Source organism: Pleurodeles waltl, chromosome 1_1 (genome assembly GCF_031143425.1).
Source record: "Pleurodeles waltl isolate 20211129_DDA chromosome 1_1, aPleWal1.hap1.20221129, whole genome shotgun sequence".
NCBI classification, from domain to species: Eukaryota; Metazoa; Chordata; class Amphibia; order Caudata; family Salamandridae; genus Pleurodeles; species Pleurodeles waltl.
Genome location: NC_090436.1, coordinates 857,402,143 through 857,423,356, shown reverse-complemented (window position 1 = coordinate 857,423,356; position 21,214 = coordinate 857,402,143). Strand labels below are relative to the sequence as shown.

Genomic DNA, 21,214 nt, shown 5'->3' with positions numbered 1-21,214 from the left:
TCCCTGTGTCTTTTTGGATTTGTAGCCTTTGCTGAGTTTGGTCAAGCTCTTACAAATCCAGTTCCTGCTCGAATCTGTGCCTTTCCTTGAGCTGTAGAGAGAGCCCCTGCTCTTCCGTGTAGGAAGTCTTTTTCGGCTCCGATGCCGGTTTTGTTCAGTACCGAAACCCCGATGGAAACTGTCGGTCTCGGTTCCGAGAGGCTTTTTCGAGGTTTGCTCGACTCGACCACTCGATGCTGACTTTTCGGTGCCGGTTTCTCGACCCGAGTCGGAAGTCTTCGGCAATGTTTTGGCCTTTTTCGGTGCCGATGTTACTTGGTCACCGTCTTTTCTGTGGGTCGAGCCATGGCCTTCCGGCAGTGGCGTCCCTGAGGCCTTTTGTTTTTTTATCTGACCTTGGGTGTGGGACGGGGCAGTTGTACTCACTTTTTGCGCCGCCGTCGATAGTCGATCCCCGTCTGAGTCATCCGAGTCCGAACCCTGAATGGATATTCTCATTTCTTCTTCACAACGTCAAGGTGTTGTGTCGGCTTCAAAGCCATCTGTAACCATCTTGTGTGTCGATCTCTTAAGGTCTTCTTGGATCGAAACGCTTTGCTGGCCTCACAAGTTTCCTCTCTGTGTTCGGGTGATAAACACAGGTTACAGACCCGATGCTGATCTGTGTAAGGATACTTGGCGTGACACTTCAGACAGAAACAGAAGGGGGTCCGTTCCATGAGTCTCCGACGACGGGTGTGGTCAGGCAGACTAGGCCTTGGTTAAGTGCGGAAGCCCTGAAGGGCCGCCGAAGCAGTCTTGTTGTCTGTGCCGATGTGATGATACTAAACCGGACCCGAACGCAAACAATACTGACAGATTTCAATGATTTTTCTAAGTTTTCCCGATTCGAAATACGGAGTGAAGAGGAACACATCCGAACCCGATCGCGGAAAGAAAACAATCTAAGATGGAGTCGACGCCCATGCGCAATGGAGCCGAAAGGGAGGAGTCACTCGGTCCCGTGACTCAAAAAGACTTCTTCGAAGAAAAACAACTTGTAACACTCCAAGCCCAACACTAGATGGCAGGAACAGTGCACAGCATGTGTATCTGCAGCTACACATGCCATCGAACATAAATATATATAACATTTTATTTACCATTCAAAGATGGCCGATGCCACTTGGTACAGCAAAACCGATTTTGAGAATGCAAAACAACCCAGCAGCAATTGGCAGCTGCAATTTTAAATATATATATATATATATGTATATATATATATATATATATATATATATATATATATATACACACACACACAAGTATAAACACACACACACACGTATATATATATATTTAAAATTGCAGCTGATATGCAGGTAGCAACCAATCAAATAATACCAAGTTCATACGTTCATCGCTTCATAAGTATTCTTATCCAAACTGAGTATGTCAGAGGCACTGGAAAAATAATAATATTGGTGCAACTGCCAGGGTGTAGTGCTGCAACTGATGGGTGTGCCCTAGACAGCTATTTATTCTGTCCTGGTGCTGAACCCATCCCAAGTGATCAAGTAACATTCTGAAGACACAGTGTTGCATGAGAGACAAAGCTATCAGCAAGTCTAATTAATAAGCTACTGTACCTGCACACGTAGCACAAGATGGGTGGCAAGGTTCACAGTCTTTCCTGTTTTCACTGTAGAATGTCCCATCTTCACAGCTGACTACACATTTGGTTCCCTGTAAACTGGTTTAAAAATATCAGTCATGATTCTTCAAAATATCTAGGACAAGAATTGAATATTGTACACAATTCACCAAAATATACTTCAGCAAAGATATATGTTTAGGGACTGCAAAAGTAGAGGAGGTCAGACTAGTTTATGATCTGCAGGTGCAGGCAATAGGCAAAGCATTTCAAAAATACACTCTAATTTGATTGTTTAGACCTGACAGAGTAAGGCACATTCGCAAACATATTTGTGGCACCGAATTTGTAAATGCAGAAATCTAGAGTTTATCTTGAAAACCCAAATGTACATTCCTCTAAACAGAAGTTGAGAACTTTTCAGACTCTGAAGCTCACTATGGCTGAAAATCCATCAATGTGGCAGATTTACTTTTTAGGACGCTGTATTATGTTTAATGTTAATAGTAGAAATATCAGTGCGCTCAAGGCTGGAACATGGGTGAGCAATAGGAAAGTGGTGAATACCTACGACCTGGCTACTTAGAATATTTAAACATTGCCAATAGCTTTCATGCCCTGTAGTAAACTTAATAAGCCATCATCAATCATTCGATGTGGACTCTAATTTGGACAGTATATCTTCAGGTCTTTTAATCAAGGGCATTTCACCTAGTTATGAGAGCCTCTCGGCTTGCTGAATGCTATCAGAAAAACATTTAAAATTAAGTAACATGGTCTGATCGTTCTACTTTTGTTGAGTATTGTAATTTCAAATGATCTTACGTTTATCATTGTATTCATAGGGCCCAACAATCAGTCCCTGATCGAATCCATCCGCTGTTCTAACTGCTTATTTATTTGATACGTCCTGCGCATTTCAAACACAAAAGCTGTACATATTTGGGGCATTAGTAGTTTGAGCTTGTAGACAAACTGGAAGGTGAGAAATTGAGGTGTCTGCATGGGCAGCAGAGTATTTAAAGCTTAAAACATAATACATATTCACACTTGAGCAATTATTGGGCTGCTGGTTTCAAGGTGATGTGCCAAATAGGCCCGGCTGGAAGCATTGTTGACTCAATGTATTTTTCAGAGCAAATTCTAAAACTGAGTGGAATGAGAATTTGCTGAATTTCATAGGGGAAGAGGGCTAATTAATTGGGGCGATTGGGCTCCTGGGGGTTTGGTACTGTTAGCAGATATTGAATGATTGGCATTTCACAGATCTTGTTGCGGAATGAATATGTATGGTTACAGAGAGACTGGGGGATGCGAAGACCATGGAGTATTTGTTTACGCAGCATAAATAGGGCTCGGTTTCAGGCTGAGAGTCTGTCATTTTTCAAGCTGAGGAAAAAGTGAGTACATGGTTTGGGGGGCTGAAGAGTACATGAGTGGCAAAGTTGGTTACATGGTCCCACTGAACAGCTAATGACATGCAACTCTATTTGTAGTGGAGATGATCAGTCACAGAACAGTGGTTCTAAACATTTTAACTGGGGAACCCTGGTGATCCACAATACCCACTCAGGAGGTCAAAACCTATCTACAAAATGTATATGAGCAGATCAATAATGTATATGTATGTAAAAAAGCAAAATGTAAAACTGCACATTTTAGAACACACTGTAAACTTAAAGGAATTCAACATTTTAGGCAGAAAATAATGTTGGTATCCTTAGCTTGATTTGTGGAAGCAGCGCAAGGAAGCAGCGCAAGTACGGCAAACTGAATTTAGTAATGATGATTAATTGCCTCAATTGAAGCACCGGTGTGTATTGACAAAAAGAGGGCACGCATTAGGAGCAAAAGAAAGGCAAAGTGATATGTTTAGATCCAGCATATTGAGTAGCATAATTTGAGAATTTGTTTGATGTATACCTGTTTATTTTATAAGGATTGTAAGTTAAAAAAGCTCTATATACAATGTTTAGCAGGCCTAGGAATGAAAAGAGCTCAGTGAAGGATGTGCTGGTTAGAGCATCAGGCAGAGTGTGCGAAAGGCAGGGGCTTGGTGGATGTGCTGGTATGGTAGTATGAATGGATTTGCTGGTATTGCAGCATTATTTAAATTCCAGACATTTTGGATTTTTTGACGAGGTAATTAGCAAGTTCGGAGGCATTGTGTGTGGAAATGTTGATTGGAGTACCAATAGTGTCAGCAATAAAGATTCGGTTTTAAGAGGAGATTGAAAAGAAGAGATGAGGTTCTGGTAATTAGCTTTGACTTTAAGTGTGGGAGTGAAGCTGAGGAGCAAGTGTTTGTATAAAGCATGCTGAGGGTTTATAACACTCAGCATGGGAAGTGTGCATTTAAGAGGCTGAATGTAATGTGTTGAGGCCATCAATAGAATTTGGCTAGGATGGAGTAACAAAGTTGTTATGCACCATGTTGAGATAAGATGGCATAGAATCATGGAGTTTATTAATCTGGAGTTGACATGGCAGCCCTTATCCTTCTCAACCCCTTCATGACATTCAACACAGTCTCCCAACCTATCCTCAACCGATGCTTACACAAGATTGGAACCCAAGAACTCTGCCCTCCCCTGGATATGCTCCTTTTTTTACCAGAACACAAGATGTCAATAATCCTCTCCTCATCTGACATTCACAACCTAATCTGTGGAATATTGCAAGGCTCGTCTCTCAGCCCAACCGTCTTCAATGCTTACATGGTGACCCCTCGCAAGCATCATTCATGCACGAGTCATCAATGTCCTCTCCTACGCTGAGGAAACTCAACTCTGCTCTCCCTCTAGGACAAGATTTCCAACACCTGGGACAAATTCCCAGCCTACATGAACAGATGAAGATCCATGGTCTCAAACTCAACACCAACAAGACTCGCCCATAGGATGATCTGGTGCACAGCTGAAATATGACCTACAACTCAGCCCTCACGCCAAGATTCTTCTGATCGACTGCAACTGGGCATGACCAAGCAACACCCCAAAACTTTAACACATGTCCTCGTCACCAGCAAGATGGACTACAGAAAATATCTTTACACCATGATCAACTCACCACCCAGAACTTGGCAACCAGAATTACCCTCAACAGGTGGCACCTCAAGGAGCACAACTGGTTCCCTATGGACAAGAGTGCACAGTTCAAACTCCTTCACCTTCAAAGGACTATGCAACACTGGCCCTGCCCATCTCAATAGCTGCATCTTCTTTCACAAACCTTACAGACACCTCTGCTCAGATGGACTCCTATTTGCACACACTACATGCACACAGAGAACCAGATCTGGAAGTTGAGACTTCTCCTACATCTCACCAAAAGCATGGAGTGAGCTACAGCTTCATATCACAGCATCTTTTTCACTTCGTGAATTTTTCAAGAAGCTGAAGACCTAGCTCTTTGTACAGCCACTGTTCCTCCTCTGCCTCCAGTCTGACTAGGCTCACACCTGCTTAGCACCAAGATACCCTCCAGGTGATAGTGCGCTCTACAAATACACAAAACCGAACAGACATCGGTCACTGCTTGGTGAAAGAGAAGGGTATACTAGTAGGAGCATGATCAGAGTGTGATGGGCTCAGGATATTCTAAGATTATCTGACTCCATGGTCTGCATGAAGCTGTGAGAACAGTCTGTTGTTGTTTAGATTTTCAGGTGCCCTAGGATGAGAAGTGTGTCATTTTTCATGTTTAAGTGAGACAGAGGTCCATAGCTGATCCATGATGGTGTCAAGGTCCTCAGAGAAGAATTTGGTGTATTTAGGAAGGTGGTAGATAACGCATGTTTGCAATTACGTCTATGGACAAAAAAGATGATCCTGACTCAGAAAATCAAGAAGTGAGTCTCTGCTGCTGCATAATTAATATATTTGCCACAGGCAAACCGAAAACAAGTCAATACTTTTATCAATCAAGAGAGGCTATATACAGCTAAAGTGTGTGCATGTGTATAAAACTCTGTAATACAGTCTAATCCAGATGAAGTAAATCTGCTTCTGTAACTATTGTTTGCTATTTGTTCATGCATAGAGGTGCCAAAGACTCCTTACCTCAGGCCGTGTCTACATTCATTGCAGGTCTGAGCTGATGTGCACGTCTTGCAATTTTCGTGGCATTTTCGACAAAGGTTCTTACCTTTCAAAAGAAAGAGCTTTGGATCAATATTAGTCTTGCACTGAACTTACACATTTCCATACCCAGCCCAAGAGCTAGTAGGGAGGGGTAGCTTCCAAATACATATCTTAGACCATGTTCTCAATCAACAAATGTCCCTAGCAGTTAAATAAAATTACTATGATGTTTCTGTTTGTGAAAGTATATTTTTATTGAAGATGGAGCAGCCTACAAATTACCCCATCCCCTACAAAACAAAAACTAAAGACATGATAAACATAGGTTCAGGTCCCAATGATGGTGCTGTTTTTATACAGTTCTGCAATGAAATTCACTTCTACTTGTGATCAATAATAGAGGTAATAGCCTTCGTTGTGGAAATCCTCCAACATGTATATTAAAGAGGCAAAATTCTTATAGCGATTACTTCTGAATGGCTACACACACAGTGATAGAGGTATGCGAGAGACAGCATACCTCCAACTACTGTATTCACACAGTACCAACACTGCAGTTATTGTCCTTTAGGGGACAAAACCTACAATGAAAAAAGTAACATGATACAAAAGGACATCGGAGGGAGCACACAGCAGTCCCTAGACTGCCTTCTGTTTTGCCTGGTTCGCATAACTGACATCCACACAGTGGAATTTGTGCCTCATGACAACATTCAATTTGTAAATGAATTTCACCAGTTTCCCAAACACAAAGTAACAGACTTCTCTTCACAAATTGCAACTAACTGAACTTAGAATTACAGTTATCTGGGAAAGGAGGTACCCAAAGCATATTGAAACAACCTTCAAAACAGAGGAGCAGCTGTAGAATAATGTCCAGCTCAACCAGGAGAAGTCTGCATGGCGCAGATTACATGTCTTTTACTCGTGACTGAGCATATTTGCTTTAGAGACCAAGTAACACTGAGGTGCTATTTGCACTGAAAGAGCAAACTAGGATGTAATTTTTGCTTAGTGCAAATGTAAGCTCAGCAAAAACATTGTTCTTCGCTGGCCAGCCAGTACAAATGGATGACAAAGTTGCCTCATCACTTGTGCTAAGTTAAGCAATAGATGGAATCTGGTCCAATTTTATTACTGATGGAGGAAAAGGGACTCTTTCCGCTAGATATTTATATGAATGGAACAACAGTGATCAAGGAAAGGCTGCCTTAAGGAGTATGACTTATTTGTCACAATGGCTATTATAAAAAGCCTAACATTCCAAAATATGGGTAACATTGAATACTGGTCTGGACAGCATAATTAGTCAATATTTTAATTAGGTAAAAGTAATTAAATATTGCAAGAGTGAAAAAATTACATCTACAAGTTTAAGAATAATTCAATACTAATCTGGCTACAGTCCAAGGAGTCAAGTTCTAATTACATAAGAGAGAATACATACTAGGCACACTGAAGAATAAATGGAATAATTAATAGGTATATGGGTAGATTGTCACTCGGTTCATTCTTTAGAACTGGCCTCGGGTTCCCCTTATAGATTGAAGGAGGATTTGAGCCACCAAGGGCAATCCAAGAAAGGGGGCTGGAAGGGTGAACCTGGCATGTGCGACGGACACAGTGATTTAGAATGGTTTCTGGATCATACCTCATGGTTTGCTCTTGAACTCCAAGACTAGTAATGATGGTGGGTTGCAATGGGTGCGACAAAACGTTTCACAAGTTGTGACATGACGACTCATTGTTTTAAAAGGTGTTCACAGAAGCACTGAGAATGGTTATCTGGAATAGGATAAGTTCTGGTGGTTGGATCACTTGCTTGAGACAGTTAAAGTATTGGGAATACGAAAAGGTCCATAGTTTCAAAGAATGCATTGTTATTCTGAAAACATCATTTGCGGAGAAATGTGGTACCAAATACTTACTGTCATCAAGGTAAAACCCATCTGGGCAGTTAGTAATGCAGCTGTTCGTGTCTTCATTCAGATAATAGCCTGGTTTACAATCGGTGCACTGGTCACTTCGGCTTCCAACACACATATCACAGTTAGGTGAGCACTTTTTACAGCGCTTTTTGTCCGCACTGTAGTGGCCGAGAGGACATTCAGGGACACAGATCCTGCACAAGTAAAGGAAAAACGAAACATTTTATAAGTAGCTTGACTACTTTCAGGAAAAATAAGCCATTAAAAGTATGTACAGAAACTATGCAATCATTTGTGAATGTATCACATGGTTTAGGAGTTTGACACATTGCTGCTTTAAAATAGATACATCGACATAAGACAAGACATTTAAGAAGTAAGGTTAAAAATATTCCATGAAACAAAAAATACACCTTCTACTCTACTCCTTAAGAATGTGTCCTTGTACTTTAGAAAGTAATGAGTGATCTCTCATGCTTTTATTTTCAAATCAGGTAACCTACACGAGAATTGCTCTGATCTTCGCTTATTTGATTTTCAGCAATCTCTAAGTAGCAATAAGAATTAAGAACCTGCATATAGAATATATGTGGAGTCAAAAGAAATAACTGGATAATCCAAATGATTTATCAAAACGTATGTTTCCCTTTCCTCAAGTACAAAAGCCAAGAAGGTGGTGCACCATAAGTCTATTTCCTCCGCACCAAATGATAATCAGAGTGCAAGATTTCAGAAAGAGGCTAATAATGGGCCGCATATGGATGTGAAAAAGTAGAGGCGCATACTTCTATGCGGATATCCAATGGCCTTTGCAAGCCCTCTACTTATTCACATCCATATGCGGCTCCTATTTAGCCACATACTAAAATCTTGCTCTCTGATATCATAAGCCATTTTGTCAAATCATTATTAAAGGGTTAAGCACTCTGAAACTGGCCCAACTATCTAGAAAGTGAGTCTATGTGTCAGATTCACAAAGTTGTGCTGTGTTTGTACATAAGACTTTTTTTGTTTTTTTACCTGCCGCACTGCACCATCTTCATGGTCTGGCATTATTCTACTCTGCTCCCCCTCATCTTCTCATGGTGCCTCAGGGGACAGGGTACAGATGTCCACCACTTGCTTGTTGCTTGCACATAAAGGCTTTGGGCAGACCTCAAAGGCTGACACTATTCAATCTCTTTTCCAAAGTGGTTTTCAGCACCTTATTGCCAGACAAATTCTATGCCTGCCGAGTTTTCCTTTTAGCAAACACAGTTCAGAGGAGTGGGGAAGCCTTACTCTTTTCTATATATTTTCGTATGAGATCTATGTTTAAGATGTCTCCTTTTGCTTGCACGTAAACCCTGAATGTATGTCCACAATGTATAAAAAATTAAATAAGCGTTCCAGATATTCAGTGCATCACAACTTTGCTCAATATTTCATCTGATGTTTTTTCATTATCTGCCCTCAGATTCCTGGATCTTAACTATACTATTCCTTGCAGCTTCTGTGACGTCTGAATTCAGAAGATGTAGCTTCGGTTTCTAATCCTTCCCGGTTTTTTATTGCCATGGCTAACTCAAATGGAAACCCAGGAGGCAGAAGACCCTGTCGGGGAGACAAGAAAGGAGGACCATGGAGGACAAAGGATGCTGCTTTCATCAGTGCTTAACACTACTAATGAACGCTGTCTGCACCTCTCTGTACGTTCAATCCACGACCAAGAGCTTATAATTCACCTCTATCCAGATGTCTTCTGTGTACCAAAGTGCTTCCAAGGTTCTGCAGCAACTACAATGAACAGTAGGGAAGACATATCTCCTAGTGACAACAAAACGAAATTGGACAGCCAACATTTGACGTCTAGCTCCCACTAACCTTGTTAGCCTATGAGACGTCAACTCTTCCCGTCTCTGCCAGGCTTTCTTCATACATACTTCTTAGTTTGCACGTATTACGCTAGTCATTGAAGAACTGTCTGTTTCTTGTACATAAATGTCCCCACAAATTCGCCTGTTAGATTTGAACCAGTTGAATGTTTATTACCTAAAACACATTCATCTAATTTTACTAAAGATGCTCTCCCCTGTCTCTCCCTTTGTACGTGGGAAGGTCCTTTAGAGACTTGGTAGAAATCTCTGTAACTCCCTCGACCAGGCCATCAGCACTCTCAGCAGATTGCACCTCAAAACTGGCTACTTTAAGGAATCTCCTGTTACTCCGCTCTCCTGGCAGCATGGCCAGGCCAATGCCTTGAAACTGGTTTAATGTGAGTGAATTCTCAGCAGCTGTTGTTTCTCTCTCTTATGGTTTCATGAAGCTTCATATATTAAAATAACTATTTGATCTAACCTGGTTTTTGAAAAAAATGGTAACTAGAATATCTAATGTGCACATGTGCTCCACCATCTTTAATCACAAGTTTTGAAGGTTTCCTCCCAAAGTAATGATTGATTTTGTTGGCGAGGGTTTCAAAATGGGGGCTTGCAATTAAACTAACGAAGCAGCATTTACCATTGCCGCCCCTGCGGTTCATCTTACCTTGTGTTGTTTTTAGCTTTGTAGTAGAAGTGAAGGCAGTCGTTGCAGAAACGGGGGCCAGCTCCATAGCACCCTACATCACTGCATTCTGCATCACATGGACCTTCATTCAAAACAGAAAACAGCTTCTTACTAGCGGTCCCTGTAGTGTATCGCTCAAGAGGCAATGCTGGGTTTCTTCAGGAAAGTAAATACGAGTTTAAGGAATGCACAACGCCTTGGGCAAGGAACTGCAGGGAGCACATGGCCTTCAATACTGAAGAATTGTCATTTTGAATCCAAATGATGTGCCACTCACAGGAAACCATGATGTCTAACTGGAAACATTCAACATAAGCGTGTCAAGCACAGAGCTACACGACGACACAAGGGTGATGAGAAATTAGACGCAAACCTGTGCTCACCATAACCTGCAAGCACTGCGCAGACTGGCCACTGAACCCCTCAAGCTGAGGCACTGTGCTTCAAAGTCAAAGGTAACTTTATTCAGATGATAAAAGCATGACTAATAAAAGTTGTAGATAAAATACTTAGAACCATTAACAATGAATAACATATTAAATTAGTTTCAAATTGATTAGACATACAAATCCTGAATTACCAACTCTAATAAGAGTGTAACTCAGTTCCCTGATGTGTCAAATCAAATTAGCAACGAAAAGGATGCTAAAAAGTTACAAGTAATGTAAACATGTATAAGATATTAAAAAAATCCTCATCTAATAATGTATTATCTTGTTAGATTGCAAGATAAATTTAGCAACTGAAAAACAGACCGAATGAAAGGGTAACTGTTAGAAGTAAATAATGGTTCCCGCTGGTAAATTTAACTTTTTTTCCTGCAAAAGGATAAATAAACATTTCTTAGGAACAGTAAAAAAAAAAAAATCACAAAAAATATAACGTGTAGAATGCATTGTTTGGAATATCCATCACAGGGGCTAACAGGTAAGTTATTCTTCCACACAAAAAAAGGTGAGGAACGTCACTATAGATGTGCTTTGTTTAAACGGAGTCTAGTTAGCAGAAACTTGTGTTGAGTATTGCTGAATACTACCGATTATTAGGAGGGATTAATGTCTCACATTGGAGGAACTCTGCAGTTCCAGCACCTCCTTTGCATGAGTAATATGGTTAATCAACAATATGTTCAGATCCATTTTGCTTATATCCAGCAAGGTTACAAAATAGTTTGCAATTCCCATCTCATAAAACCTTTTCTTAACATATTTTATGCTTGGGATACTCTTTGTTGCATTTAAACTTAAGCAATCAAGTCATGATTTCTATATTCAGGCTAGCCGCACGCTTGGTCCAAACTGCACACCACAGGAATAAAGAGGCATGTTTAATGTGATGTACAATAAAAGGTACAACCATTCCTTGACACCGTGCTTCCCCCTCAGCGCACACAAATTTCACAAATGAAAAAAACACTAAAGAGAGGCACATGCATTCCTACACTTAGAATGATAGTAGGTTAAGTTGCACTGGTCATGAATTAATGCAATACACGTGCATTTTTAAGGTCCTAATTGTCTCAATTCTTTTAGCCACGAAGGTATAAAAACATTAGTTTCACTTACGTTTTCTATCGATAGTACACATTTGCCTAGACATCTTTGGCAAGTACTTGGAAGAAATGGTTGGATATGGACTACTCAAGGTCAATAGTCAAAATCACACTAAACATGATGCAGAAGAAGACATGGGGTGGTGCAAACAGATTACAGAAGGGTTTCACCATGAAACATCCTCCATTGAGCAAAACAGTGTCTTCCGATCAGTCGTTTGGCCAATAATTACTTGAAATTCACAGCCCATCATTTTGCTTTAGAAATAGGTTACTGACAATGTAATTGCAAGTTACAAAACGGATTTCCCTTTTTTTAATAAATAATGTAATTGATTTTTGAGCACAGATAAATATCTAATCTTACACAAAAGCATATTTTAAAATGTGTCACCTTAAAAGGAAAACATTTTTTAATCTTGCCTACCAATAAACTGATAGGAGTCTATATCTTAGAAAGGTTAGAAAAATCCTAGCATTGTCCCTGGATATTCCTATTTGTTTGTGGGCATCATCTGGTTTGATTAATTGGTTCCTTCATCTTCCAGCAACAGTTTATTGCTCTCTTCCATTCATTTACTGGCAACACGTTTGCTGACTCTCAGTATTCTTCATTGTCTTCATTTAGCGAAGACAGTGGCTATTTCTACTGTAATCTTGTCTCCACCACCTCACCTCAGAATAAAAATGATCACCAATAACGCCATTCCTAGGCGATTCAAGAGGCTACTTCAAAACCTTGAGAGCATTACTAAATTCCCCTTTGCTGGTTTGGCCACAGGATATGCATTGCATTAAATATACAATATATCACCATAAAGAGGCCATTACCTACCAGAGGAGAAACAGCGACATAAAATGATCACTTCTCTCACCTCCGTACTCGTCCAAGCTGTAGTCTTCTGAGGGCTCTTCCACTGGGCTGGAACGCACTCGCTCCACTTTGGGAAAATCATTCCGTGAAGAGTAGGGCTGTATTGATGTGCCATAGAGAACAAGAGACCACTCTTTCAATTTGCCTTAGAGTGAAGAAAATGCCAAAGGTTACAATCTAGTGCAGCTCTAAAACTAAGCAGATAGTCTGAAATTAATGCCTGGTATGGTGTCAACCAGACCCAAAAAGAGCCAGAATTACTGACGAAGGTGAGAAAGAGGGGCTTATTTAGGTATAAACAAGGTTAATAAACTAATATCCGCTTTAATGATTAAACATTCTATATTCGCATACGAGTTCACATTTGCAGCTGCTCCATAAGTGTGTCTATATTTAAACCTTACAATTCATACATTAACACTATTGCTAAAATGACTACAGTAGGGGTCCTGTGTTTATCAGCGGTTTTGCTGTAGGAGCTAGGTTAAAAAATTCAAAATGTTACAGGCTCTATTTGGCATTGCTGTCACATAAGTGGCCATCAATATAACTATAGCATGTAAAAAAAAATTGAGACCACACAAACAAAAATGTTGCATTCAAACATATAATTATCTTTTAGTATTATTAGCATATTCTAGAAGTCCCCCGTTATTTGAATATCTATTTCAGCTTTTGTTTTTTATACATGTACTTTGTTTCTATGAGCTCCACCATAACTGATAAAGTAACCCCTGCCATACAGTATTAATTTACTGTAATTGGAATTGTATTTATATAGAGCTTACTACCTTGACGAGGCATCGAACGCTACTCCAGAACCCAAGAGGAATTAGTGCTGGATTAGTATAGGAAAATATGAGTACAGTATAAGTATTATTATGAGTTAATCTGAGCAGAGGATATGTGAGTTTGTTTGTTGGACTGACAAGAGTAATGGAGGGATAGAGGAGGGAAGAATCCAGAAGGGTTAATTTGGAGTTTATAGTAATAGGATGAGGTTTGGGATGAGTAAAAGAGAGATGGAGAAGGGAATAGTCTGTGGAAAGGGATTAGGGGGATTATAGTAGAAGGGATTTTGGATGAGTCAAAGGTGAGATAAGTGAGGGAGAATTTAGTAGGGTTGTTTGGGAGATCAGTAAACTGAGGTTTGGGGTGAGCTTGATGCGGTAGAAGAGGGAAGAGCTTAGGCAGGGATATTTGGGTGAACAAAGTAGTAGAATGGGTTTGGGATGAGTCAGTGGGGATGGAGGACAAATTGATAGATACATAGGATGATGGGGAGACAGTAAAGCTTACAAGAGTACATTTTTCTATTTTTTTTACATTTATTTATCTATCTTTTCTCTAGTACAGTAGACCTAGAGTAATAAATACATATGCAAATACAAAGTAAGGGAATACATGTGTAAGGAATATAATAATGGGTATAATAAAATGAGGTGTAAAGTTGTATTGTATAAACACAGATTTTCAAGATTCGCAATATTTGATGTTAATTTATAAATTTTGAACATTGATTTATCTTTCCTCAATTTTTCAGTAGCGAAATCCTTGCTGTTAAAATGAACATCACCTAGAAGTTTAAAGACCATGTACAGGAAAGAGGCCAAAAGATGAGTTCCTTTAAAAGGTCATGGAACTCCGAGGGGACTGCAATACTTTTAATGCATGGTAGAGGTTATTTTGTTCCTTGAAATACATGGTCACACCATCACCCTTCCCCAGAAATTACTTAAATCATTCTACTACTCTTGCTCTTTCATATAAATGTTAACACATGCTTGCAGACAAGGAGAATAAAAGGCAAACGTAGTGAAAGTCAGTAATTAGCTGCAAAAGATATTAGATTATGTTTAACGTAAATTAAATTACTGCTGAGGCTCAAAATGTGTAGAAAAAGGCAAGGCGATTTTATTTTTTATGCAATGACTTTTGCAGTTCAAAACATAAACATAGTGGCGTAATTATCCATTTTCTGCTCATCACTGTACATTTTAGAAGAACAGATTAGACGCCAGTTTTTTGTTAAGTTGTTTAAACTGCAGATGTAATTATGATTTGTGACCTGCTTTTCATTCTACCTTCTGGCTGTGGCAGGAGGCATTATGACATCACAACTCAACTATTATACTTTATTACAGCTGAGCAGCCATGTCATTTTGTTATTACAGGTGACTCGAGAGGTCACAAGTTACCTGTAATAAGGAAGTTAGGAACAGGCTTTCATACAGGGATTGCAAGATCCTGAGTATTATATATGGCATAAAGTACCTCCTGTCACACATTATAAGGATATTGCAAGTCAGCAAGGAGTTTTGTGACCATATAGAGGAAAAAGGCCTAAAGCAGTGTTCCTTTATAAGGTCACCAAACTCCATTTATTGATTATGCCAATACCTCCGTAAAGTAAGTTAGTATATCACAGTCCCATCAAATGGTAATTGGCTCATTTTAGTCACTGAAAAAAGTATGTATACCAACCAGAATTACTGATTTCCTCTTCTAGAAGTGAAGCAAAATACATGATGGTATGCTACTGACATCTGAAAGATTAGTTAAGACACGTTACATGCTTTCTAAAGGCAGCTATATACTATTAAATTATTGTCAGAGAATGTTGCACTAAGTCTTCGGATCCGAAGTTAGTAAGTTTAATTATTAAGTCTGCCAGTGGAAGGCTGGATTTATCCATCAGCCAACAATATGTTTTGAAAGATTTAGCTAAATATTTATCTTAGTGAACACCGTCGTATCCTGAAATTCAGTTTCTAGTAAATGTGTCTCCAATCCCGAAAGGTACAAAGTTAGACAAATATAAGAAACCACATTCTTAAAAAAAACACAAAAAAAAAACAGCAGCTCTTTGCCCTCTGAAGATAATGCCAGAAGCAAACGTTGCTGAAAGCGACACAAAAACGGCCATATTTCCAAGTAGCTTACATCCTGTGCTGTTAGGTGATTGCAGCGGTAGATGGTGCTCTTTTCACTCGTTGAATTATGTGCGCACCACCAAAGAAGCGGAGGGGATCAACACTTAACATGACCGCCTATCCACAGAGGTACCGTACATCTCTTCCTCGTGCGACAGGAGGACAAGACAGTATATCATTTCAGAAACCATATTTTTTCAGATGCTAAATGCTGTGTTTGTCTTCCTGGAATCCCAAAATTCCAATCATCGTGGATGTGACAAGTCCTGTCCTGAGAGTGCATTGTGTGGGGAGATCAGGTGGGCCGACAGGTCCCCTAGGCAGTGTGTGGGCTGCATTGTTGTCATTCTTTCAAGGAGCGAGGTCAGCTTAAACGGGTGCTGCAGGCCCGTGAAATACCTGCAGTCCCTAACGCTTTGAATATGCTAAGGCCCATACAGACAGCTCAGGCCCTGAGCCACGTCACTCCACTGCGGCCTCGGTCCTCTTGTTGCGATGGAGTCTAACATGGTAGCTATAGTTAATGTACCACTGCGACGTGTTCCCTGGTGCAATAATCTAACAAACTGAACTTTAGTAAAAAAATGCCAGTACTCCTGATCACTGCCTTTCATTATTCAACAAGCTTACCAGCACCTCAATCTCATATACCATTTTCACATACTTAGAAGTGAGATAGCATGACAGAATGATGTGCAACAGAGGCAGATGTTGCCTCCGCGGTGCACTGTGTTGATTCTGTCCATTCTTTCCCTCTAAGGGGTGATGTATTGTTGAGAAGGGAGCTACATTGATGCAAAGATTTAGAACGTCCTGTGCCCAGTGCTGTTCTACCTCTCCCCACACTCTGGAATCAGGGCTAAATGCGCTGTCCCTTCAGCATTATTGTGTAATCTGGAGATCCTGTGTTGCTGGTGCCCCATCAGTTGCTTAGTATTGTACTGCTGGAACACCGGTGATACTCTGTCAAATCGTGGCAAATAGCCTGTCCACCATATTAGAAGTATCCTGTCCACCAAATTACAAGTGTCATAGGATTTAATTAATTTGTACACAGCCTCTGGGACATCTGACATGTTTGTGACAAAGTATTCCATCCACCAAACACTAAATAAGGCCCTACGTCAATTTAAAAATCTACCAAACGACATGCTTTATACACATACCGGGTGTCTTGACATTTCGCAGCTGTGATGGGGTATCATAAACTTCCAAGATCCAATCGCCGGATGCTTTCTCACCCCAGCAGTGAGTGGTCATGAACTCCCAGTTCTTGAAGCCTTCCGTGGAATGATCAAACAACCTGAGACACAGTGAACATTAGAGAAAAGATATCCTTTATAAAATTCACTTTGGTGGCCTTCTATTAAAAAAGGCACAACTCTGTTCATGCAAGAGTGTAAATGGTGCAGGGGCCTAACAAAAGTGGCAATGTTGGGGCACTTTTTTCTGGCTGGAGCATCCATGTGCCCATCACAAGTACATCACATTTATTTTAAACACAAAAAAACTTCTCTCTCTGACAATAATCTTAAAATATAATTCAGTTAAGAAATAACATAGCCTCACCATCATTCAGGACATCAGAGGGAGCAAGAGCAAGTTACTTACTTGTAACACAAATTCTCCACAAATGTGCTTTGACCACCATCTTAAGTGTTGGTACAAAAACAATTCAGGATGCAGTCCTGTTTGGAAATACTACATTGGTGAGCAACTCTCATACAAGCCCTCAAAGTGTAAAGCCGAAAAGAAATAGCAGACATTAGAAATGATAGGTCAACTAGCAACTGGCATTATGCCTTCTGCTTTATGATTCCTACACCACTGATAGATTGCAGTCAGACATGTTAATTCGTCAAACATCAAATCTGTAAACCTGAGATATGAGGAAGTGCCCAAAATAGTGACATTTGGAAAGGCGCATACATAAAACAATTCTGACTTTTATTTGTTAAAATTAGTTTATCATCAATTCCCAATCCTGTTATCAGCATGTTTGCATTGTTGCTCTGGACACCTTTGTTACATGTACTGTAAAACATTTTTACAAAAAATATATTTGTTGTATTTTCAAATACATCATGTAGCACAACATCTTCGCTGCAGATGGTTGTGTTACAGATTAAGTGTTTAGTTGTGAAGGATGCACTATTGCAACATCAACAAAATATGAATATGAACAAATCTGTTCTCAACAATCAACAGAAAAGTAAAACAATACACGCCATGCATATGGACAGGCTATGACGTCTTTGGAGTACATAAATCAAAGGCTAGGAGGGAAGCATGCGTTGCTGAGTGTGGCAATTAGGATGAGGCAAGTCGAAGGCGGGGCAGTCCTTGATCACGTGCACCATGTGTTACTGGGTGTCTCATCTGGGGATAGAGCACCGTATGTGCTAACACTGCTGCCCTTCATCTCGAGGAAAACTTAGTGCCCTAAACAGTCTGTGCCATTGTCCCAGGTCTTCCCTAAGCCTGGGGTCAGTTCTGATCCGTGGCATTTGCACAACCTCAGCTGTACACCACTCCGCGGCATCCTGTAACTAGCTCTCCACTATCAGAGCGCTAAGCCAATACATCACAAGCCAGTCAGTGCCTGGCCAGCAGCAGGGCGAAGTCAATGAACTTTTTTTGTCAGGGGTTTTCTTCCTGGGTAACCCAATACCCAGTAAGAAGAGTTACTGCGTGTGTTGCAGGTCGAAGTTTAATCTGTGTCGATAAGTGACTGCCCCCCGTTCCCAGTACTCCCAGATTTTGCTGCATGCCCATGTGATGTGGTGGTAGATAGCCCCATCCTGACCATATCTGGGGCAGAGGAGTGACTTTGTGTTATATAGTTTATGGAGCATGGCAGAGGTGATATCTGAAAAGTGAACAAAGTTTAAGCATACAATGCAGAATCTACTGTTGATTGTTGCGATTTTAATGAGTGTGTGTGTGTCTTGCCACTGCTTGCCCGGGAACTGCAAATCGCAGTCCATTTCTCATTTCTGTTTGGCATGTGATACGGGCTTGTCAGTATCTATCCAAATTGCTGATAGAGACATGTTATTATCCCTGCACCACTGTCAGTCTATGTAAGCAATATCAGCGTAACCGAGACCCATGGTTCAATGTGTCGGGAGCCCCATGTCTTTCAGACCATCTGGCGAATAGCCCTATAATGGATAAATTGCCCAGTGACCACCTGAAAGAGCTTCTTTGCCATATCTGTGCCATGTCTACGCTGTATCAGCCCACATGAACTGTAATTGCGAGGCCTGATAGTACGCCTTGAAGTCAGGGACCCAAAGTCCACCTTGCGCATTGCTCCATGTCAACTCTGCTCTGCTTTTCCCCTCAAGATGAGCCCAGGCTATGGGATTGGGAACATTCAACATTAAAACAGGAAAAAGCACTTGAGGAGCACCAGCATTTTCTCCATGGCTATTTTGGCCGCCATGGATGGGGGATGGATATCTAGTCATCTAGCTTGTTCTGTATGTCCACTAAAATTTTAGCTGGGTTTAAGGTCGTCCACCTGTCTCAGTCGTCTGATGCTTGTATTCCTGGATATCTAAATGATATGAGCTCCCAGGGTATGCTCAGTTAAGGGAGTTGCTCTCCTGTTGTGCAGCTGATAAATTTGTACCCAGCCCTAATTTTTTTTTTAACAGACCCTTGCAAAGGATATAATTACCCTCCCCCACGCCGCCGCAGTCCCAACAGCAAAGAATGCCCTCTCAAACCTTACACAGGCAGTGAAATGACGCTAATGATGGGTCACTTTTTCCATAATAGTCCTTCACATTGCAAACCCTAGTAGCAACCCAAAGAGCTGTGAGCGTGGCGGGGAGAGGCAAGGCGGTGAACGTAAGGAAATAGGAAAAGAAAGCAGTGAGAAAAAGAATGGGAAATCGAAAAGCATATAAAGTACCAAGACAGCCAACAAGCAGAGAACTCTCTTAATTATATTCCCAGGAGGGCAGGTTTTAGGTCTGGACTTGATCCCCTTCGAGAAATGGTATTGAGGCATATCTACGTGTTCCGAAAAGTAGAAAAATGTAACACAGCAGTGTTCTTAACATTGAACAAGAAGAAACCGGCAGCTAGACTTCCTTCAGAACTTAAGTCTTCTGCCACATAATGACCATATGTTTTGCATGGTATCTGAAACTTGCTGGAACCCCCACGCTCTGCGGAACCTTGATCACCAACAATATTCCTTCCCACTACAGTGTCAAATGACTTGTTGGGAAACAAGTAGATGCATTTGCACCACAGATGAACAATGTTTGGTGTACCACCGTAGTAAGCTCCACAAACGTTTCTGCAGGAATTTTCCTAAACAAATCTCGCTGTCCAAACACCCCATCTAGTACTCTTGAGTTCTTACTGGGAATGCTCTAGATCTTGTTAATCACTTTCATACTAAATAGGTCCTGGCCACCCCAGTAGCTCAGCAAGAAGCATAACTAACACTTCTATGATTCAAAGAGATTCAAAGCGTTTGATACCATTTATCTGTGCCTTCATCCTGATAATGCTGCACCCAGCACTGTTGAAAGTTAATCAACTTCCCAAGGGAAAATTCTGGTGAACTTCTAGAGCCCTCAAGAGACTTACTGCTTGACTCTTAGCATCCTACAAAACAATACCTCCATTTTTGCTTCTGCTGCTTTAGTTCACCTCCTTAACACGGTCTGTCTTAGCATTTAGATCAGTGTGTAGTAACTTAATACTGCAATACCATTTACTCTCCTCTCATCAGCTCAACCTGTAACAGCATCAAATGTAGCTCCCTTAAGGATCTCACCAGTGTGGCAAATGATGAAGTTTAACGAATAACTGCTGCACTCTACATGTGTTCATGTGACACTGCCAACAACAATCACTTTGCTGCTGCTGAAAGTGATTGATGCACCATGTCATGAATGTCCCAGCCTTGGAAGACTGTACTAATTGATCGAGAGAGCTGTCAGTGGCAGCATTCATCACATAGTCAAATCATGGGTGCCAGTTTCCTACTCGCGTCCTTCGTCCCTGCTACTCGGAGCACCCACTGACCTTAGACCCAGGTCCAGTCAAATGTAGCTCTAGATAAATCAACCATACAGAAACTCTGCACCGCCTTGCCAAGTCTCCAGCTGTAAACACATTTTGCGGCACCTTTGCTCTCAGAGTGCATGGCAGGGGAGCTTACAGCCTCTACAGAGGCATCTTAGATGTTCAAAGAGTGTACTAATTGTACTGAAAGCCCAAACGGGTTGGATCTGAGCTCCAGAAAAAAAATGCCCCAGCAGATCACAAATCCCGCTGTAAGCAAAACCAATCTCATTGCCTCCCAGGGCCCCAGAGCTGGCAGGAAGGACACAGTGGTGTAAATAACTACATGTAGCTCAGAAGATCTGGGTCACCTTCAAGCCCATTTGGCACCACCTGATAATTGTTTTTTTTCAAATAGAGCTTGGTTGACAAATGTTATGATTGATTTACCCTTAAAATTGTTATTTAGTGTTTTGTGTTAATGTGTTTGTTAGGAGGAAGATAAAAGAGACAAGGAGGGACAGGGATGTGGAGTTGGATTAAGATGGTTGGAAAGAGGGTGGAGGGATAAGGTGGAGAAAAGGGAGAGGAGCGAGGGCAAGGAGGGAAAAGGCAGGAAGGGGAGGAATGGAAG

General features: G+C 40.9%; 1 protein-coding gene across 3 annotated transcripts in view; it reads right to left on the bottom strand.

The window, feature by feature from the left end:
• The window catches only part of PCSK5 (proprotein convertase subtilisin/kexin type 5), a 1,225,695-nt gene that overhangs the window by 396,992 nt on the left and 807,489 nt on the right, over positions 1–21,214 (bottom strand). For all 3 annotated transcript variants that reach the window (XM_069229369.1, XM_069229360.1, XM_069229377.1), the window contains exons 13-18: positions 16,716–16,852; positions 12,618–12,761; positions 10,170–10,272; positions 7,644–7,837; positions 5,695–5,779; positions 1,629–1,732 (exon numbers count right to left, since the gene is read on the bottom strand). In XM_069229369.1, the coding sequence (XP_069085470.1) occupies positions 1,629–1,732; positions 5,695–5,779; positions 7,644–7,837; positions 10,170–10,272; positions 12,618–12,761; positions 16,716–16,852 (767 nt within the window). The remainder of the gene's footprint in view (positions 1–1,628; positions 1,733–5,694; positions 5,780–7,643; positions 7,838–10,169; positions 10,273–12,617; positions 12,762–16,715; positions 16,853–21,214) is intronic.